Raw genomic sequence first — 19,814 nt, forward strand, 5'->3', positions numbered from 1 at the left:
GTTCCCTCAGTATGGCCAGTCGAGGTGAGCAGGGCCAGTAATGTTGAGAGGAATGCAGGGCCCTGGCTCCTTCAGGCAGTCTGCTTCCTCTGTGTCCTGGGGAAGTGCAGTGCTTTGCCTGGAGTTATAAAGCTTGGATATTCAGAGGCTGTTATTATCTACAGTTCTGTCCTGCCTTCTGCCAATTTTGAGGGCTGAGGCCAAACCCAGAGATGGGTAGGCACCTCCTGCTGCCACTGCTGGTTATCCTGTCCTCACTGCTGGGCTTCCTGCAAGGTGAGCTGGGGGAGAATATAGGAGGGCAGTGGGACTGAGGAGAACCTGGGTGAGTGGTAGTTTATATTTCCAGGCATCACCTCTCTCTTTGAATCCATATCTGCCTGCCTTGTCCTTAGAATGTACGACTGGTGAGATTACCAGATAAGTTACGATTGATTCCGGACATTATCCTTTTCTAGGGATACATTTCAATGTCTTTCTAATTCTAATTTGTTTTTCATAATTTCAACTAGTTAAACACTTTTGAAAGGTAAGGTGTTTTGGTACTCTATTTGTTGAATACTTTAAGATTTGAAGTTATCCTGTAGAAATAGGATAGGCCCTCACCAAAATTTGATTCAGATTCAAGACTGATGATGCCAAGACTTGACCTGCACCAAGAGGGTATGAAAAAGTTTATTCCTTACCTGCTGAAGCTATCTGGGGAGAGCAGGGCTTGCTTCCAGGGTAATCTTAAAATGGCTTGAGGGAGCAGGGAAAGGAGACTGGCTTGGGATTCATACGGCAGTGAGGAAGAGAGGCAGGGTGAGGGTTCCTGCATGCAGGCAGGGGCTTGTATGGTTTGAAACTCCCACCAGTGGTGAAGGAGGGAGCTCCTGGGGTCCATATGCAGGGAGAAGGGGTGAGACGTAAAAGCTGTCAGCTATCAAACGTCAAAAAAATGGAGTCGGCCACTTAATTACATGAATAAAAATTAGGGGAAAAATTAGGGGTTACAAATATTTAATACCATTGTAGGACACTTAGATTGAATCACAAAATAATTCCTCAAAGGCTTAACCATTTTCAAACTCTGGTTGATGAGAGGCAGCAGGGAGAAAGCTTGCCGAAGAGTACTTTTTATTCCACATCACCTTCTTCACTCACTTTTATAGTCATTCTATTCGTGTGTGTGTATACATACATTCATGTATACAAATATGTAAAATCATTTATACCTGATATATATGTATATACATATGTGTGTGTATACACACACACACACACACACACTCACACACTGTCGCACTTGTTTGGACACAATTAGGACACAATTAAGAATTATGTATTCACCACTACCAATTATAAGTGTATTTCGGTTCCATAAATTCTCGGTTGAGTAAGAACTTTGTTTTTGCTGCAATGTTATGCTCTACCAGCATTTTTGTTTATATATTATCAATGCAAAAATTAATGATTTTATGCTCAATGTGCACTTTTTAAACTGAATTTATATAGCATTCAAAAAGTCAGATGTTTCACCTTCTACAGAACACATTTCCACAGCTTTTATTTGATACCATGGATTGATTGAAAAATGGGACGATGACTGGCATTAACTGGCATCATTTGCTTGCAACGTTCTTCTTCTGCAAATGGAATCAGCCTACCAATAGTCAGCATTTCTTTGTTTCTCTATGCACAGGAAGACTTGGTTTCTGCCACATAATTGTGTTCTGACACTTACCTGATCTAAGTGAAAATTCATCATCCTGGCTGGTATTCCCCTGGAAGGTGACTCTGAGAGAAAGATATGAGTAAAAATTATCTGTCTGGAAGGTGGTCCCAGGAAATGCCAGTTTGGGGAGTGAGGAAGGAAGACAGGGAAGGGGAGGAAGCTGATAAAGGATGGGTCATGGAGCTAGACACCATGGTGGGCAAATGGAGCTTAATCCTGTGGGGAAATTCTGAGGACAGGGCAGAGCCGGCCTCAAGCTACTCCAACTAAAGGGTGAGAAGGTTGGAGTATTATCCACCAGTATCCCCACTGTTCTTGGGAGGGGGATGCTCCCAGGGGCCTTTGCCCCCCAGTATTCCAGCTTGTCCTGGGTGCGAGCGAGTGTGCTCCCACCTTCCTTGTGGAGTTGCGGGTGTTTGCAGGAGCACCTGCAGCACCTGGAGGTGAAGGGGAGGGGTCCAGGGAGGGGTACTCATTGCATCTGCTTCAGTCTGTGATACATGAAGCACCTACTGCAGCAGCACATGGTAAGTCATCTTTGTGCACAGTTTTCTTAAAATAACTACTCACTCTTAAAATAGCCGCTGGAATCCTTAAGCAGACTTGTGTCTTCAGGAGGTTTCCTGTGATCAGTGATGGCGCAGGCCCATGGGGGATGGTAAACGTTGACAAATGGTTTGTAGAGTTATATAGTCATCATTAACTTGTGGGAAGAGGATTTGAATGATCAGTTTTTTATTGAGCCTGCACTTTTCTAAGTTCATTCCTGTTGAAAGGTTTATCACAACATAAAAAAACATTAGTAAATCATAATGTAAGTGTATGGGCTCAGATTTACACTCCACAAAAAGTGATGAAACTGGGGCGAGAACGTTAGACTCCCTTCTCCTTGCTCTGTTGTAGATTCTCAGCCTCTGTTTCCTGCATACATAGTTCATTTATACCTGATCTACAATTTCTCACATTTTGCATTGACTCCTGTGACAGGTGGCTTTATTCCCACATTCTGTCTCCACCATCTCTTACCTGGGCCTCTTGTACTCTTTAAAATCCATTGTCTGCACAAATGCCAGAGCATACTTGCAAATCATAAACGAGTTAACGTCATTCTGTATTTAAAAACCTCCCATGGTTTCCTCCAACTGAGAATAAAATTCCGTTTCTTCTGAAGGCCTGGAACTATCCTGTCCAACTACAATATGAGGCAAGCTACACATGTAATTTTAAGTTTTTGAGCAGGCATATTTAATAAAAAAGAAACATGTAAAATTAATTTTATTAATATATTTTATTTAAACCAATATTTCTAAAATATTATCATTTCAACGTGTAATCAGCATATAACTTACTGATTAGCAGTTAAAAGAATGTTTTACTGCATTTGAAATGTTTTAAGTGTTTGAAATCCCCTTACATCCCATCTATTGTGACTAGTAACATGTCACATCCTTGATAGCAACATAAGGCTGGTGGCTGCCATATTGGAAATGCAGGTCTAAGAGATGCTCTAGGGTCTGGCCTCTACTGACCTCTTCCATCTCACTGTCTAACAATTTCATCCATCTTCACTTTCCTCCACCTGTGGTGTTGTTCTTTTTCCTTGAACTGAATAAGCTGATTCCTTCTCAGAACCTTTGCACTTGCCCCTAGATCTTCCTGGAACCAGTTTCCCAACTTCTCTCAGTTATTTAAATAGTCACCTTTTTATTTTTTTTTTTCGTAAAATCAATCAACTCTGAGTTTAAGTAACCTCTCAGAGAACTTTTCTGAGCACCCTATCTAAAGTAACAGCCCCACTACCTCACCCACTATCTCTATCACGTGTACTCAGTCTTCCATTCTTCATAAGTCACCAAGATCTGAAATAATCTTTCTCATGTGCTCATTGTCAGTCATTCTCCCCGTTTATTTGTTTAGTGTTTAAGTAAACAAGTGAAATGTATGTTTCATTCCTCCCTTCATCATCTACTCCTAAGCCCTGGAATAGTTCCTAGAACACAACAGGTGCTCAATTCTTGCTGAATCTCTGCACGGGCGAGCTGGCTGTTCACCCCAAGGCTGTGGAACAGAGAGGAGCTGCAGCTCCAGGGCAAATATTTGTAGGTGATGTCCAAAGCTCCCTCCCTCCCTCTTCTCCTTTCTTCTTTTTTCCTCAATCTTCCACTGTCTGTCTCACTCTGTTCCTTCTGATCTTCTCTTTTACTTCCCATCCTCCCTTCCCTCACCCCTTCCTTTCTCTCCCTTCCCCCCAGCTTCCTTTCTCTCCCTTCCCCATCCCCATCAGTGTCCTTTTTCGGTTGAGTCCTGGGGTTCTCCAAAGGAGCCCTGCTTTTGGGATGAAAAGGGAGAGTGGAGGATGCCAGCTGTGTTTGGAGGAGGGTGAGGAGGGGCTTTGTGGTGCTGAGGGAAGGACAGAATGGGCATGGGCACTTCTGATTCTTTGCACAACACCAACAATTCACTTGTTGTTCTCCTGCCAATGCAATTCACATGTAACATATTTTGAAGGGTGTCCTCTTGTGTTGTGCCACAAGACAGCCCTGGGGTGGGAGGATAATCAGTTGGTAAGTGGGGTCAGGCAGAGAGCGGTGTAACACATGACCTTCTTCCACCAGCAGCGTACTCCATCCCTGGAGGTCAAGGGAGATCCTGTCTGTACTTGAGCACAGACCCTGAAGCCAGAGACATGCATGTCTCCTCCCAGGATTAAGCCAAGCACTGAGAAATCACACCAGGATTTCAGCACATTCAGCAGGCAGTGGGAACTGGTCATTGTCCAGGTTGAGTCTGGGCCAGAGGGTGTGCTTCCTCATCTGACAAGCAGGATGGCTGGGCCACAAGAGCCTCATTATGTTGTTTTTGACTTTGCAGCTCTAATATGTTTCGAGTGTGATCGAATCAATGCCAGTGGGGTTTGTGTGAGTGGGGAAAGCTTCTGCCAGACTCAAGGCAGCCAGCAGTGCTATGTGAGGAAGGTCTATGAAGGTAGGTGCATCCTGAGAAGTCTCCTGGGGTGACCTTTGCCTGAGGGTAGGGTTGACAGCCTGTATTCAAGGTGGAGGGTGGTATGAACCACCCATGGGACCGCCTGGGAGCCTGGGCCAATGACATGGCAGTGTGGCTGTAGATCTAGGAAGGTGGCCCCTCAGGATCTCTGGGGGTACAAGCACATAGGCAGGGAGCTGGTTTTCTTTTTTTACCTAAACTAGTGAAGCAGTATCAGCTGGTTCTGGGCTGCCGTCGGCCCTTAACTGGGCTGGTGACCTGTAAAACGAGAAGCAGCGATCTTCTGTTTAGCACCTGAGGGTGACTGGAATTGGGCTGCTCAAATTCCCCTGAGTGGGACCTGAGTTTGGTGAAGTTTTTGGGAACTGAAGACAGAAGTTGGAGGAGAGGGTTGGAGAGGGTGCGCAGGGTAACATCTATTCCTCCCTATCTGCCCTCTCTTGTGTGGGGAGGTGAATCGAACCCTAAGATACAGAACCTCCAGAGCTATCTTAGGAAAGCCCACCAGGGGGTCCTACTTCAAGCCTCTCAATCCCAGGAGGCAGATAGTCAACCATACCCAAGAGCATGAATTCTTAATGGAATGTGCCTTTTTCTCCTCATTCTTTGATTAATTTGTTGATGCTTTGATCCACTGCTTCATCCAGCAATATTTATTGAGCTCTGCGAGCCAGGATGTGCTAGACCCCACACCCCAGGTCTGCAACATGGGCTTCTGGGGTCTCACTTGTCCTCTTTTCTGCCTCTCTACAGACGACACAGTTTCACATGGATACCAGGGTTGTAGCAGCATATGTATTGATATGTGGCTTTTTAGTCACCATGTTGCTGTGGATTTGAAATGCTGTCATGACTCTTCTTTCTGCAACAAGTTCTAACGACAGGGCCCAGCTTCTGCCCTGATCTGGTGGATAAAGCTGATTCGGCACACCTTTCATCTATCATAATCTTCAAGACTACTGTGACCTGAATACAGGTTCTCTCCAAGAAGTCTCAGACAAGCTCTGTTTTCAGGCCCCATTTCCTTTTCTTTCCCTCATGTGGGATGCTACCGGGATATCTTTAAAAGCAAATTGGGGTGAAGGTTGGTGGTCATAGCTAGGTCCAAGCACACTTTCTCCCTTTTCAGGCCCTAATTAAGAGTCACATTGGTTGCCACTTAAAAAGGCAGGGTCTGTGGGAGACGGTGAGGCTTCTATTCTGGGTGCTCTGTAGGCAGTAGCTGAAGGAAGAGGGAGAGTTTTCAAAACCTGATAAGAGTAGGAACAGTGAGGTGGCCCTAAATGATGTATTAGTTCAGTTGGCTAGCTGCTATAACAAACATCTCTGATATATCAGTGGCTTAAAACAATAAAAAATGATTGCCAATTCATTTCACATTTCAACTAGGTGGTGGTGATTATTCAGGTACTCAAGCTCCTTCCAAGTCTTTATGCGGCATGTTTCACGCAGACTCCAAGGTCTCTACAGAAGGTGAAGAAAGTATGGAGACCCACAGGGGCTTTCATGGCCAGAACTGGAAGTCTTGTACATAATTTCTGCCCACATTCCACTATCACTTGATTCCAACCATATTGCGAGAATGTAATCTTGTAATCTGCAACGCAATCTGGTGTGCCTAAGAGAAAAACAGATGGTTTGATGAACACAGCATATGCTGTCTGGTTCCCACATTCCCCTCAGCTGTTCAGACTTGTCACCTTGCATCTAGGATATTTGACCTCTCTTACAAAGGAAAGAATAACCCAGCATATGAGGAATACAAGCATAATGTATTGACTAAAAGTAAAAAGTTTGTGACTTGACCAGATTTCCCACTCAGATCCTTTCAGAATCTCCCCACATGGAGGCTGGAGCCCAGCATGTCTCAGACGTGCTCACCAGCCTGCTGTGGGCATCCGGGTCTCTGCATCTTCTCCAGTTTCCTTGTTGCTTCCCTCAGTGCTTCTCCAGGGGTCTCAGCACTCTCTTTCCTGCGGGGACCTCCCTGAGAACCCCAGTGTGCCTGTCACTGGTGTCATGTCCTCCTTCTCCCAGAGCAGCCAGCCCTCGGGATGGGTACGGGTCTCACTGACTCTCCATCACATGCTGTCCTTAAGGGGACCAAGCAGACTGTTGGTGTTTCATCCACATCTGCAATTCCTATCCTTCCCACTCATCTCTTGGTGAAAACAGCTTCCTCAGCTTCTGCCTGTAGCTCCTTTATTCACAGGCCTCTGTAGGAGAGGGAAAAACCTCTTCCCTCCACCCTCCTAGGTTCTCTGGCTGGGGCCCTGCAAATTAGAGTGACAAAAGACAGATTTACAAGAGAAAAACAGACAGAAGTCTATTAATAATTGCATCATGCATACACGTGGGAGTACTCAGTGATGGGTAACTCAAAGCACTTATTAGAACTTGGGCTTATATAACATCTCAACCAAGAAAAATAACTTTGTAAAGAAGTGAGAAGACAAAGGAAAGGGGTTTAGGCTTTTAGGGGCAACAAATTTTAGGAACGTAAATATATGGGGAACCTAATGGAAGATAAGGGCTACTTAGTAAGATGTTTCATATAGATTCCTCTGGGCAGAAGAGAATCTAGAGATGTCTCTGGAGATTAAGCATCCTCCTGCCCTCCCTACTAGAGAGGGGAAGGCCAGAGACTTTTCTTGTATTTGTTTCTTCCAAATTGCCTTCAGCACAAAATTATCCTTATGTCAAAGTGACATATTTTGGGGTGGCATACTATGAACCCTTTCAACTCAAAGCCATCCATGGGGCTGGACAGAGTCAGAAAACTCACTGTTCCCTGTCTGGCTTCCTGCATTACTACAATCACAGGCACCTACCCCTAACTTCCTTTTCCCAGGGCTCCTCTCTGCACATGTAAATTATTCCTGAGTTTTGATGCTGGTGTTGGAGCTGTCGCCATTAGCTGCACACCTGAGTCTTGATTAGGCTCAGCAGGAGACACCTGATACTTTTGTTGATTCAGTTACCTCTGGATCCTTGTATTGATGCTGTACACACTCTGATTTTAACCCCACTGAATCTGATGTGACCTGGCAGTTCTATGAAAACAGTTTTCTCATCCACTGGGAGTTTCATTAGCTCATGAAGTTTTCCCTTTATAACTGTGGTTATCACCTGGTAGTGGTGTCAGGATGGCCAAGCTTTCCTTTGTATTGAGGTCACGCCCAGGCTCACAACATGCTGTGGGCTGGGTGGGACAGTGGGTTTAGACCTATCTCCTCAAAGGCCAAACATGTGAACATTTCAAGACTCTCTCCTCTGGTCTTGATTGACTGGATCAGTGGTGGACACTTGACCCAAGTGGGGCCAATAAAGTTCTCTTTCCTGGGAGTGTTGTTTTGAATTTGAGAGATGAATTCTTTGTGTGTGATTAGAGCTGTAATATGAAACTCAGGTGCTGAGGGGTGCCATCTTCATCCATGTGATGGAGAACCAGAGAAATCTATCTGCAAGCACAGAAGAGTGAAGTAAACATGAGAGAGCAGAGGCATCTATGTGTGAGAGAGCCTGAAGTTCTGACCTCTTTGTCGTTCTTGATTTCTGCATCCCGTCTCCCACCCCCAGCTAAGACCAGGAGAAATTCCTGACAATGGTGTCCATGATTGATGCGAGTCAAAATATTCATCCACTTGCTTTTTTGTTTTTTGCTTAAGCTAGTTTGACTGGGGCTCATGTTTGGATTTGTGAGAAAATGAGCTACCAACAGTGGCTGAAAATTCTCTACAATAAATAGCAAAACCCAGCAGTTCCTGGAGAATCAGTCTCCAGCTGCCTGGTGGTGTCAGTGAACACATAAGAAAATTGCACCTGTTCAAACTGTTTGGAAAATGCTGGCAGGAAGAGTGGGTGGGTGTCTGTAACCTTGGGCCTAGCTTTGTAGGATGTCCCCCCTTCCTCAGAACATTTGCCCCACTTAAGATTTATTTCCCAAAAAGAAAGCAGCGTGGAAAGGCGGGAACATTTTCATCTTGCAGGAGAGAGAGTCCTGGAGGGGTGAGGAGGAGAGGCAATGGATCCGGGGCTTAAATCTTTGGGTGAATTGTTTGATATTAGAGCCATGCCCCCCTCCCGACTCCCCAGGGATGGGCAGTCAGTGTGGGAACACCACCCTGAGAGGTAGAGGTGCCCTCTATGTGGGCTGTCCCTCAGTGCATTTGATTGAAAAGAATGAAAACCCACTCAAGTTGACTTAGGTAAAGGGGATTTCCTGTCAGAGTACAAGAGAATTTCCTAGCAGCAAGTGCAGAAACTTAGCTAAGCCTCATGGAAACAGGAAGTGTGCAGGGAGCCATGTTTGGCTTTGTAACTGTTTTGGGCCAGGAGGGTAAATGTAGGTCCTGTCACTCTGCCTTGAGGTAGAAGATCAGATTCTGCTTCATGAAAAACCTCTTCTCTTACTTGAATTATCTTTTTTTCCAAACTTTCCAGATATATCCTCCATCCTCCTCTTTCTTGTGTCTGTAGGATAGTGGCACATCCTACCCATTCTTAGCCAGGCATGATTCATGTTAGTGCTGCCCACTCACTTGAGAAGCATCAGAGGGTATGTCCTGAACTCTCTCAGGTCACGGTAGTGTAGAGAGTTTTTAGTTATTCCCTGAAACTTCCCTGCAGAATTTTGGAAAGCTTGTCTATTTCTAGGAGGGGTTGTGAGAATTGTGGCCACCAGGAAAGGGAGTTTTGTGGTCTTAATTGGGCTCTAGACATGGCTGAGACCCTTCAAAGGAGAAAGAAGGAGGAAGAGGAGGAGAAAAGAGAGGATTAATGGGCAAGAAAGTCTAGTTGCACAGCCCAGCTTCTGGAGCAGGAGAGACCCTAGAAATTACTACAGAGAGAGGTCAGTGTCTGGATTTTTCAGCATTTCTACTGGAAAACTGGAAACTTAGAATTTTTCAGAGAAAAGTAACAAACTAGCAGAGGGAGGAATTCCTGGAAATGATGGATGGAGAGGAATCAAGAGAGGTTCCGTAAGAACTGCTCCCCCCAATCAGGTCTGCAATGAGTCCATTTTACCAATCCAACAACAAAAGAAGGTGTTCTTTACTCAGGTGCCCTGAGCAATGCTGCAGAGAGAAGGAGTCATCCCCCATTTACATTCAGGAACAGAAAGGGCAGGGCTTACACTGAGTCCGTGAAGGTCAATTTGCTCTTCACTCACCACGCTCCACAACACCATGGCCACTGAAGACTCCTTTCCCAAGCCCAAGTGTGTAACGGGGCCTTGCTCCGGCCTCCTCATCTCTCCCTGATGCTCAGCTCTTCTCTGGAGCCAGGGTCTTTCCAGCACATACCCAATGAGACAATTCAGCTGCTTGTTCATGGCTGCCCTGCTCCATGTTTTGGGAGACAAGTCCCAGTGGTTGGGTGGTGGGTGCTGTGAGCTGGAGTAGAATGCTGGGGAAGGCAGGCTTTCATAACCTGACCAGGTACCCCACTGTTCACAGAGGAACGGGTTGCTGCACACTCAGGTCCTTTGGCATCTTTCCCACTGGCACTTCTGACCTGCCCTGTGCATGTGTTACGTGTGCTCCAATGGCCAGAAAAGACGTCTCAGGCACAGAGCAGTAGGTGTTGGCTGTGAGCAGCCTTTGGGATGGAGAGGGAGTGCTAAGAGGAGGATGGGGACAGGGCACCAACAGTGTCTGCTACCCCCAGCATCTCACTCATGCAGCGACCTCTTCTCCCAAGGCTGCTGACTCCAGTCTTCTCAGTTCTGCCTTTTCCTAAGGGCCAAATAGGCTGCTCTTATTCCATCTTACCTTCTTTCCTGCAGTGGTGCAGAAAAGCACTGGCTTGAGGCTTGACAGGAAAATCTCAGAGTGAAGTGAGCAGGAGGTGGTGGAATTCTCTTTAGAAAGAAGTAGAGTGCTTATGGGATCTAATTCTGGCACACTGAATACCCACTTTTCATCCAAGTGTGCTTGACTGATATTTAAATATCTCACCTTAAGCTGCATTTCATTAGCAAAGCTGTTCAATCTCATTAAAATGTATCCAGTTCTTATGTTTGTATCTGCTCTCAGCATTTATATCTTCAGGTGAAACAGCCAATGATAATACCAACAATAATAATCATAAGTTGCATTTATCAAAAGTAGTACTTTTGGGGGCTGGCCCAGTGGCGCAAGCGGCTAAGTGCGCACGCTCCACTGCGGTGGCCCGGAGTTCACTGGTTCGGATCCCGGGCGCTCACCGACGCACTGCTTGGCAAGCCATGCTGTGGCGGCGTCCCATATAACGTGGAGGAAGATGGGCATGAGTGTTAGCCCAGGGCCAGCCTTCCTGAGCAAAAAAAAGAGGAGGATTGGCAGATGTTAGCACAGGGCAGATCTCCTCACACACACACAAAAAAAAGTAGTACTTTTGCATGCATTATATCTTTTGACTTTCACAGCTCTGTGAAGAAGGTTGTGCTTTTATTCCCATTTTACAGATGAGGGAACTAAAGCCTAGAGAAGCGTAATATGTTCCCAAAACAATGGAACAGATTCCCACCCAGATACTCTTGTCTCCAAACTTCACAAATTGCCTTCCCATCCAAAAGTTATTGATTGGAGTAGGGATAGGAAATCTTTCCATAAAGAAACAGAGAGTAAACGTTTTAGCCTTTGCTGGCCATATGGTCTCTGACGTATCTATTCAACTCTGCCATTTCTAGCCCAAATGCAGGCACAGAATACATGTAAATGAATGAGCATCGCTGGGTCCTTACAACACTTTATTTATGGACACTAAATTTTGAATTTCATATAGTTTTCACATGTCATCAAATATTATTCTTCTACTGAATTTTTCAAACCTTTGAAAAATGTAAAACCATCCCTAGCTCATGGACCATCCAAAAGCAGGCAGTGGGCTGGATTTGGCTCAGAGGCTGCAGGTGCAGATCCCTGTATCAGATGCTCCTGGAACTTTGTGGGACAAAGAGATGAGCCACAGGTAGTACCTCAAGAGCTCAAAATCTATGTCAGCATCTGAGATGACTGGAGGTGAGGGCACCTTAGATGTCACCCAGTGAACCTGCTTTGTCCTGATGAGGAAACTGAGGCTTACAGAGGTAAACACCAGGCTTACAGAGCTGGAGGTTTTCTGGATAAAGTATTCTCACTCTCACACGTGATACTGACTTTTGGAAAACTAACTGTTAGCAAAGAAGAATACAAATAATGAATTGTGACATTCACAGTGTTGACTCTGTATGTGTGTTCTGGGATTTGAGAGAAAATCTAAGAGTGTGGCCCCAAGAAATCGTGGATCAGCTTCGTGGGAGGTCTGTGGGTTTTGAAGCATATGTCAGTGTCTCCAGCACTCTCCTGGGAGCTTGCATTGACAGGGGGAGGGGAGAAAGGGTCAAATCACTGTATTCCTGAGAACCAGGAGGAGAGCGAAGACGATGCCCTCCTGGGAGGCAGGGAAGGTAGGATTTTTATCTCTTCCACTGGCCCAGGGGAAAGCCGATATGAGAGTTAAAGGAAAAGGTGCTGTCTTATTAAAACCCAATCCGGATCCTTAAACCATTTTAGCAGAAAAGAATCCTGGGAAGAGTAGTTCTAGGTGAGGGATGGGAAGTGATTGACTGAGGAAAGCAGTATGTATGAAAGATCAATGAATATATCAATCTATACAGAGACATGGATTATTTTCACAATACCCTTTCCAGGAGATTTAATTTGTAGGCACTATAGAGGGGAACATTTCCTAAAAAGGGAAAGGATGAAGTGATGGAGAATGAGACTCTGATGTTTGGAAAATAGGGGTCTTTTGTTATTCTATTAGACTAGTAGATTCTCCTGGCTACCATTTTTCCTGGTAAACATGAAGGGAAAAATGTGGAGAGAAGGGCATGCACAAGGAAGAGTGGAACCAGAGTGCTGTTCTTATGATCTTTTCTTTCTTTGCCAGGTCACGATTGACTGAGCAGCTGGGATAGGAGGTGGGTGGGTAGTTAATAAGTTCAGCTTGCTTTGGCCGTCTACATTGAATGCCTTGAAGCCCTGAGGTCCTCTTCTTTGGCTCTTCTTCCACGTCCTGGTATTTCTAAACAACCTCATTATGACCAGATGCTTTTGCAGATGTTGCCCCTGAAATTTCTCCCAAAGGACCCCTAAAGAGTCTCCTTAGGTCTTCCTAAGGACTTGAGTTTCTAGTGATTTGGAGCCCAAAGGCTGGATATGACCAAGTGTGACCAGAAAAGATTAGGGAAAGAAATTGGAAGTATGTGAGACCTAAGCTATAGGTTCGTTGAGTTTGCACAAGATGAGGGTAGTGTCAACATCACCTGTCTCCCTTATACTCTGATGAGGCTGTCTGAGGGGCTGAACACCAGAAGATATCTGAAAAACGATTTAAGGATACAGTGGTTATGAGTGGAACATATTAGAAAATTTGGTGGATTTTCTGGAGAAGTATAAGACAGAATCCATGATTAAGACAGTTGTAGCTTCTTTATTGGTTTTTATTGTCTTTGAGGGCTTGGTTAAGGGTGAGCAGAAGATAATTTATTATCTAGAAGATAATTCCTGATTTTCTATTTTTTAAAAATTTCCCATTGAAAAAGATTAATAAGTCCTGAGTTTTTTGGGGGTCTGTAACTTCCAGTACCAACTAGAAACAAGTCCTTTTTGTTCATAAGGGTGAGTTGGGGGATAAGATTGGCAGCATGTTAGTGTAATGACTAAGCTCAAGGCTCTGGAGATGGACTGACTTTGGAGCAAGTATGAGCTCTAGCATTTAAAGACTGTGTGACTGGAAAAGCTACTTAGCTTCTCTAAGCCTCAGTTTCCCTTCCTATAGTAGATTCTCAGAGTACTTACTCTGTAGGCTTGTTATGAGAGTTAATTGAGACAATGCACAAAAAGTTCTTATCATACTGCCTAGCAGATAGTAAAGTTTCAATGACAAAGAAAGATATCTGTGTGTGTGTGCATGATGGGATTAGTGCCCTTATAAGAAGAGGAAGAGACACCAGAACTTCCCCTCTCTCTGCCATGTTGGGACACAGTAAGAATCTACAATCTGGAAAGGACCCTCAGCAGAACCTGACCACGCAGGCACCCTGATCTTAGACTTTGAGCTTCCAGAAATGTGAGCAATAAATTTCTGTTGTTTAGGCCACTCAGTCTAGATTATTTTATCCTAGTAGCCTGAGCTGACTAAGACAGTGGTCAAAAATCTTGGTGGTGGGGCCGGCCCGGTCATGCAACCAGTTAAGTGCGCGCTCTACTGCGGCAGCCCGGGGTTTGCCCGTTCAGATCCCAGGTGTGCACTGACACATCACTTGTCAAGTCATGCTGTGGTGGCATCCCATATAAAGTGGAGGAGGATGGGCATGGATGTCAGCCCAGGGCCAATCTTCCTCAGCAAAAAGAGGAAGATTGGCAAATGTTAGCTCAGGGCTGATCTTCCTCACACACGCAAAAAAAACCTGGTGGTATAAAACCCTTCTGTTAAACCCCCAGACTCTCAAAACCCTTGTGCACACAAATGCCTTCTGTCACTTTGGAGGAGAAGATGAATTCAGAAAAGAGGATAAGCTCCTTGTGGGGTGGGTGTGAGCACAGACATGAGGGAAGCTGTGGAAGGCGAAATGCTGTGCGGTCACGAGTCCAGGGAAAGGAAGAACTTGAAGCCAAGAGTGACCATGAGAGAGAAAGTAAGTGCTGCCTACACCCACGTGCATGGATGCAGAATTGCCAAATAAACAGGAGGCTTTCCTGGGTAGGGGAGGGCAGGCCCGGGGCAGAGGTGCCTGGACTAGTCCGTGGATCCCAACTGGCTCCATCTGTGGAGACAGAATCCCATGGGCACTGTGTGCCCATCCAGGGAACACCTGCTGGAGGACAGATGTCACAGAAACGAGTGTTTCCTCAGGAAGGACACACCAGGACTGGAGAGGAAGAATTTGAGTTGAGCGGCATTTCCCTACAAAGAGGTTGCAGAACAGGCAGGTCTCTGAAGCAGAAAGGAGAAGGGGGCCAAGAGGAAGTCTCCCAGCAACCTGAGAGGGCTGGGCCTTCTAGGTCAAAGTGTCCATCGGCACCCACAGGAAGGAGGAAAATCCTCTGAAGAGTGATGTGAGCAGAGACGTGTGCCCAGCGCAGTGCCACAGGGGCTGTTGAACAGCGGGCCAGGCTGAATCTGTGCCTTCGGCTGCAGAGTCTGCACACAGGGTGCAGTCTTGCTTCAGTTTGTTCTGACTGCACGAGAGCTAAGACTCCTCCACCTGCCCAGCCTTGAATTCTCAGGTGACCGAGGTTAACGTGTGAAGAAGAGGAAGATGAGAGACGAAAGTCACCTGCTGCCACCAGGATGTAGCAGACAATAGAAATCCTCATAGCTCAGAGCTGGGGAGGCTGAGTTGCTGACCCACAAAGCCCCTGGGAGTGAGGATGAGCAGCTATTCCACATCTCCCGAAGACTCCCTAGATGAGACCCCAGGTCAGTCCTCTGGACAATCTCTCTCACTGTTACAGATGCGAGTTAGGCAGCCACACACATGGTAGTGGTGACCAAACAGCAATTGTCTGTATTGTCTTTCCTTCCCTGCTTCGTTTTTTCAGGAAACAGAAACTTTGAAGATGAAGGCACAGCTAACATTTGAAACTTTTCTCCATTTCTATATATTTATTTATTTATTTATTTACTTGTGCGTTTCTTTAGTGCTGCTAAAGGCTAAGACTTGGAATAGATGGCCCTTTGCTTTGATAAAGACATTCCACATAACATCAGCACGTAGTGACTGACTTTTGACAAGAACTTATGTGTACCAGGCACCGTTTCATAATATCTTCATAACGATGCCACCAGGTAAGTTTTGTTATGCCCCTGTTACTCTTGAAGCAGAGAGGTGAAGGAATTTGTTCAAAGTTATGATCAGGGTATCAGGCAAAGAAGCGGTTACTGAGGGTCTGAACAACCACTACCTGGTCTGTCAAATGTTTTTCAGACAGGAAGAAACTATGTGTTCTGTTTTGCAGAAATTGATGTCCCTGTTTTGCAGATGTTTGTATCTACAGAGAATCCCACATGTTTGCAGCAAGACCCCTGCAAAATGTTCCAGCTCCAAGTGTCCTTAAGTTACCTTAAACTCATTGGCATCTTAAATTTTCCTCTGGGAGGGTCCAAGCAGCCGTTTTCAGATCATGTGACGTATGTAGTATCATGTTTACCTACTATGCACACCTCTGAATGAGCACGGTTGTTACACAGTTGTTACAAATAAAACTGTTATCCTCCGCTCTCTTTGTATCAAGTCTCCACCAGCACTGACTCAGGGAGACACTGCTTTTGGGAGATAATCCCTGGTGCTCTCCATTGCTTGTGCAAGCAATAAACCTTTTCTTCACCTACTTCTGCCTTGGTTGTGCTTTCAGCTCCGCATTCACCGAGATGAATCCACTGAGTTTAATTACAAATTTGGCGACGCAGATGGGACTACTACTCTGATCCCTGAGATCCTTGTCACTCAGCTTCCAACAGGGGAAGCAGTGGGCAGTGGAAGTTCACCTGCACTAACTCTCCCATGCTGCTGGTGACTTGGCGAAAGGTGAAGGGAGAGGCTCCTCTTGGCGCCTGACTCGCTGGCCCTGCACCGCTGCTGCCTTGGATGAACTTAGCGGCCACACTGGGCCATTTTTCCTGGAAGTTCTCCTGGAGGTGTGAGTAGTGCCAGACCTGCAAGTCAGCTGTTAGAGTTTCTTGAATTGGGTGAAGAATGGTTTTGGGTATAAACTGTTCAGATTTTGGTTCCAGGTTTTGAACAGCTAAGGTCTGGGAGATTGCGAGACATCTCCAGCTCGGCTGAAGGAGAAGCTGGTCTGGGACACCTGACTGAGAAGAAACCTCCCTAACTTGGGGAGAGAGATCTCCACAGGCAACCCCGAGATCTGGAAAGGGAGGCTTGGCTGTATGACATCTCTGAGCCCTCTGGGTGTGTGATTCTAAGACATCATCAGAGAGAGCTCTGGTGGGAGTGGGGATGGTATTTCAATTACATCTGCGTTAAAACTGTGGAATCTGTGTGTCTATTAACCATTACTGACAACCCCCTTGGGACCTGAAAACAAATCTAAAAAAACCCTCCAGTATGCTCCAATACAGCATCCATACCAAAGGGTGCCTCTTCTGTCATTGGCAATTATTTGGCTATGCTCCCGTGACTAAAAAGAGAATGATATTCTTTTTGTAGTACAGCTTTGCCCCAATATAGCTTGGGAGATTAAGAAAGGCAGCCAGAAAATGGGTCACTGAAATACAATACCGTCCTATGATTAGACCCATTTTGTAAAAGGGAAGGGAAATAGGAAGAAATTTCCTATGTACATGCTTTATGGATTTATATTAGAATGAGGGACTTCAGCAAAAATACAAGTTGACCAAATTAAAGACCAAACCATCCACCCCCAAAGGGAATACCTTCTCGGTGCTGGAAAGCCCTCCAGATGACGAGGACCTGCTCTATCCCACTAGGAGATGGGGCAGGGAAACTATGCCATCTGCTCCCCTTACCCCGGCTCCAATAGGACCCATAGGGCAGCCTCCTCCTAGTCCTCCTAATCAGTTGTCTGTCCCGAGGGAGCCACACCCATCCACTGCCACTTCTAAACTTATCTATCCTCCCTTGCCTGACAGTACTACCAGACATGGGACTTGCTGCAATCCAGGAAAAGGTGGAATTTTTCCCTTCCACCAAGTCCCTGATGGGGGATAGGAACCTTATAGATGTGTATGTGCCTTGCACCATCTCTGACCATTACAACTGGAAGGTACATTCTCAGGGTCTGTGGGTGGACCTTGGAGAATTCCTTAACTTGATGAGGGGTATTTTTTCCACTCATAACCCCACTTGGGTTGATATACAGACTCTCCTGTCAACCCTCCTGACTGGAGAAGAAAAGGCAGTAGTTTTAGTTGAAGCCTGGAAGGAGGCAGACAAACAGCATGCAGTCAGCCTGACCGCCATATTTGGCCACCTGCCGAACAGTCGGTGCCCACCACAAATGTGGGCTGGGATCCCAAAAGAAAAGGAGAAAATGCAGTCCTAGAGCACTACAGAAACATACTTTTGAAAGGGATGCAGGCAGCAGGAAAACCCCCTGTTAATTGGAATAAATTAAGGGAGATTCAACAAAGGTCAGATGAGAATTCATCAGCATTTTATGCAAAGATTGAGGGAATGCCTTCAAAATATACCCCCTGGAACCCTGATGGTGAGGGCAGCCAAATAGTGTTAGGAATCTATTTCATATCTCAGAGTGCCCCTGACATCCAGAGGAAACTCCAAAAATTGGCCATTGTTTCTGAGACCAACCCCTCCCAGTTGGTGGAGATTGCCTTTAAGGTTTTCAACAACCAAGATGTGGCAGAAGAGGAAAAGGAAGAAAAGAAGATGGAAAAGCAAGTGGCCTTGTTAGCAGTAGTGCTGCAGTCTATCCCAGGTAACTTGGAAGGAAGGAAGAAGTTGCAGTGAGTGAGTGTTCTCGGCCCCCAAGTTGGGGCCAAAAGGGTGCCTGGAAAACTCGGGCCTAAACAATTTGCTTACTGTAGGCAGGAAGGACACTGGAAGAGGGAATGCTCACACCATCCCCAGAGAGGGAAGGGGATGGATAAGCCCAATTCCTTCCAGCTACCCCTGACCAGAGAGGAAGATTGATGAGGCCAAGGGCTCTCAAATCCTCAGCCAAGTTGAGACCCAGCTTGGCTCTCAAAGTCTCCTCTCAGGAGCGCTGGGTTACTTTACATATTGCTGGAGAGGAAATTGAGTTCCTGCTCAATATGGGAGCCACATACTCTACTACTGTTTTGACTACTAATAAGGACACTCTACCCAGAAGGGAGTGCAATATAAAAGGGGTATCAGGAAAAGGAGAAACAAAGCATTTCCTAGAGCCTCTGACCTGTGAAAGAGGTTCCAAAGTTTTAAAACACTCCTTTTTTTTATGTTCTAGAGTGTCCAATTCCTTTTTTGGGATGGGATCTGTTGGCAAAATTAGGGGCGACCGTTAAGTCTTCAGTAGGATAAAATAGAAGTTCAGGTTCCTTGGAACAGAGGAGCAGAATTTGTGGCACTCCTTCATGAGCCGACCAAACCAGCTGATGTTACTGCAGAAAATGTTTTAACTCAAGTTGATCCCAACGCTTGGGCACAAGGGCAGGTGGGACCAGCTATTAGTGCCCAGCCTGTTAAGGTAACTTGAAGCAGAGTGACCACTGGCCCCTGGTGAAACAATACCCTCTAAAACCTGAGGCTTTAGTTGGGATCCTGCCTGTGTTGAACAGGCTTGAGGCAAAGATTAAAAAGGCCTTGCAGATCTCCCTGCAACAACTCTATCCTGCCTGTTAAGAAACCAGAGACTGGAGAATAGAATACCGGTTGTACAAGACCCCAGAGCTGTAAATGAGGCTGTCAGGAACACTCACCTGGTGGTCCCAAACCCATACACCCTCTTAGCAAACTTGTCTAGAGACAGTAAATATACTGTTCTGGACTAAAGGATGCTTTTTTCTGTATCTCTTTGGACCCTAAGTCTCTGGAATTATTCGCTTTTGAATGGGAGGACCCTGAGACTCATCAAAAACAACAGTATTGCTGAACTGTATTGCCACAAGGACTTAAAAATTCCCCAACTATTTTTGGAGAAATCCTGAGTAGAGACTTAAGAGACTTAAAATTAAACTGTGGGACTTTATTGCCATATGTGGATGACATCCTTATTGCAAGCCCTACAAAGGAGGACTCTGACAGGAACATGGTTATGGTTTTAAACTTCTTAGCTGAAAGAGGTTATAAAGTCTCTAGGGAGAAGGCACAAATATCTAAGGACACTGTTAAATATTTGGGGTCCATAATTTTGCAAGGCCAAAACAGTCTTCCCCAAGAAAGGAAATTAGCCATTTACCATTTGTCCCCTCCAACTATCCGAAAACGATTACAAGGGTTTTTGGGAATGGCAGGTTTCTGCTGCATTTGGATTCCTAATTTTGGATTAATAGCAAAATCGCTATATGATAAGCTGCAGGGGCAAGACACCGATCCCTTTGAGTGGGACAAACAATGTGAGCAGGCCTTCAAAAGACT

At 45.6% G+C, this 19,814-nt stretch overlaps 1 protein-coding gene across 1 annotated transcript; it reads left to right on the top strand.

Annotated features, from left to right (window-relative positions):
• The first annotated feature begins 212 nt into the window (after positions 1–212).
• LOC101398049 (protein PIP-1-like) lies at positions 213–5,601 on the top strand. The gene is made up of 3 exons (XM_004438437.3): positions 213–276; positions 4,589–4,702; positions 5,477–5,601. Exons 1-3 carry the CDS (start codon positions 213–215, stop codon positions 5,599–5,601), a joined length of 303 nt encoding a protein of 100 aa, XP_004438494.1.
• Positions 5,602–19,814: the final 14,213 nt, after the last annotated feature.

The sequence above is a fragment of the Ceratotherium simum genome, chromosome 7 (genome assembly GCF_057802395.1).
Source record: "Ceratotherium simum simum isolate JZ-2026a chromosome 7, ASM5780239v1, whole genome shotgun sequence".
Classification (NCBI taxonomy): Eukaryota; Metazoa; Chordata; class Mammalia; order Perissodactyla; family Rhinocerotidae; genus Ceratotherium; species Ceratotherium simum.

Bases quoted from the DNA above. Each gene is read 5' to 3' on its own strand.
- LOC101398049 (XM_004438437.3), top strand. From the start codon at position 213: ATGGGTAGGCACCTCCTGCTGCCACTGCTGGTTATCCTGTCCTCACTG. The intron at 277-4,588 runs GTGAGCTGGGGG...TTGACTTTGCAG, and splicing joins ACTGCTGGGCTTCCTGCAAG to CTCTAATATGTTTCGAGTGT. The intron at 4,703-5,476 runs GTAGGTGCATCC...GCCTCTCTACAG, and splicing joins TGTGAGGAAGGTCTATGAAG to ACGACACAGTTTCACATGGA.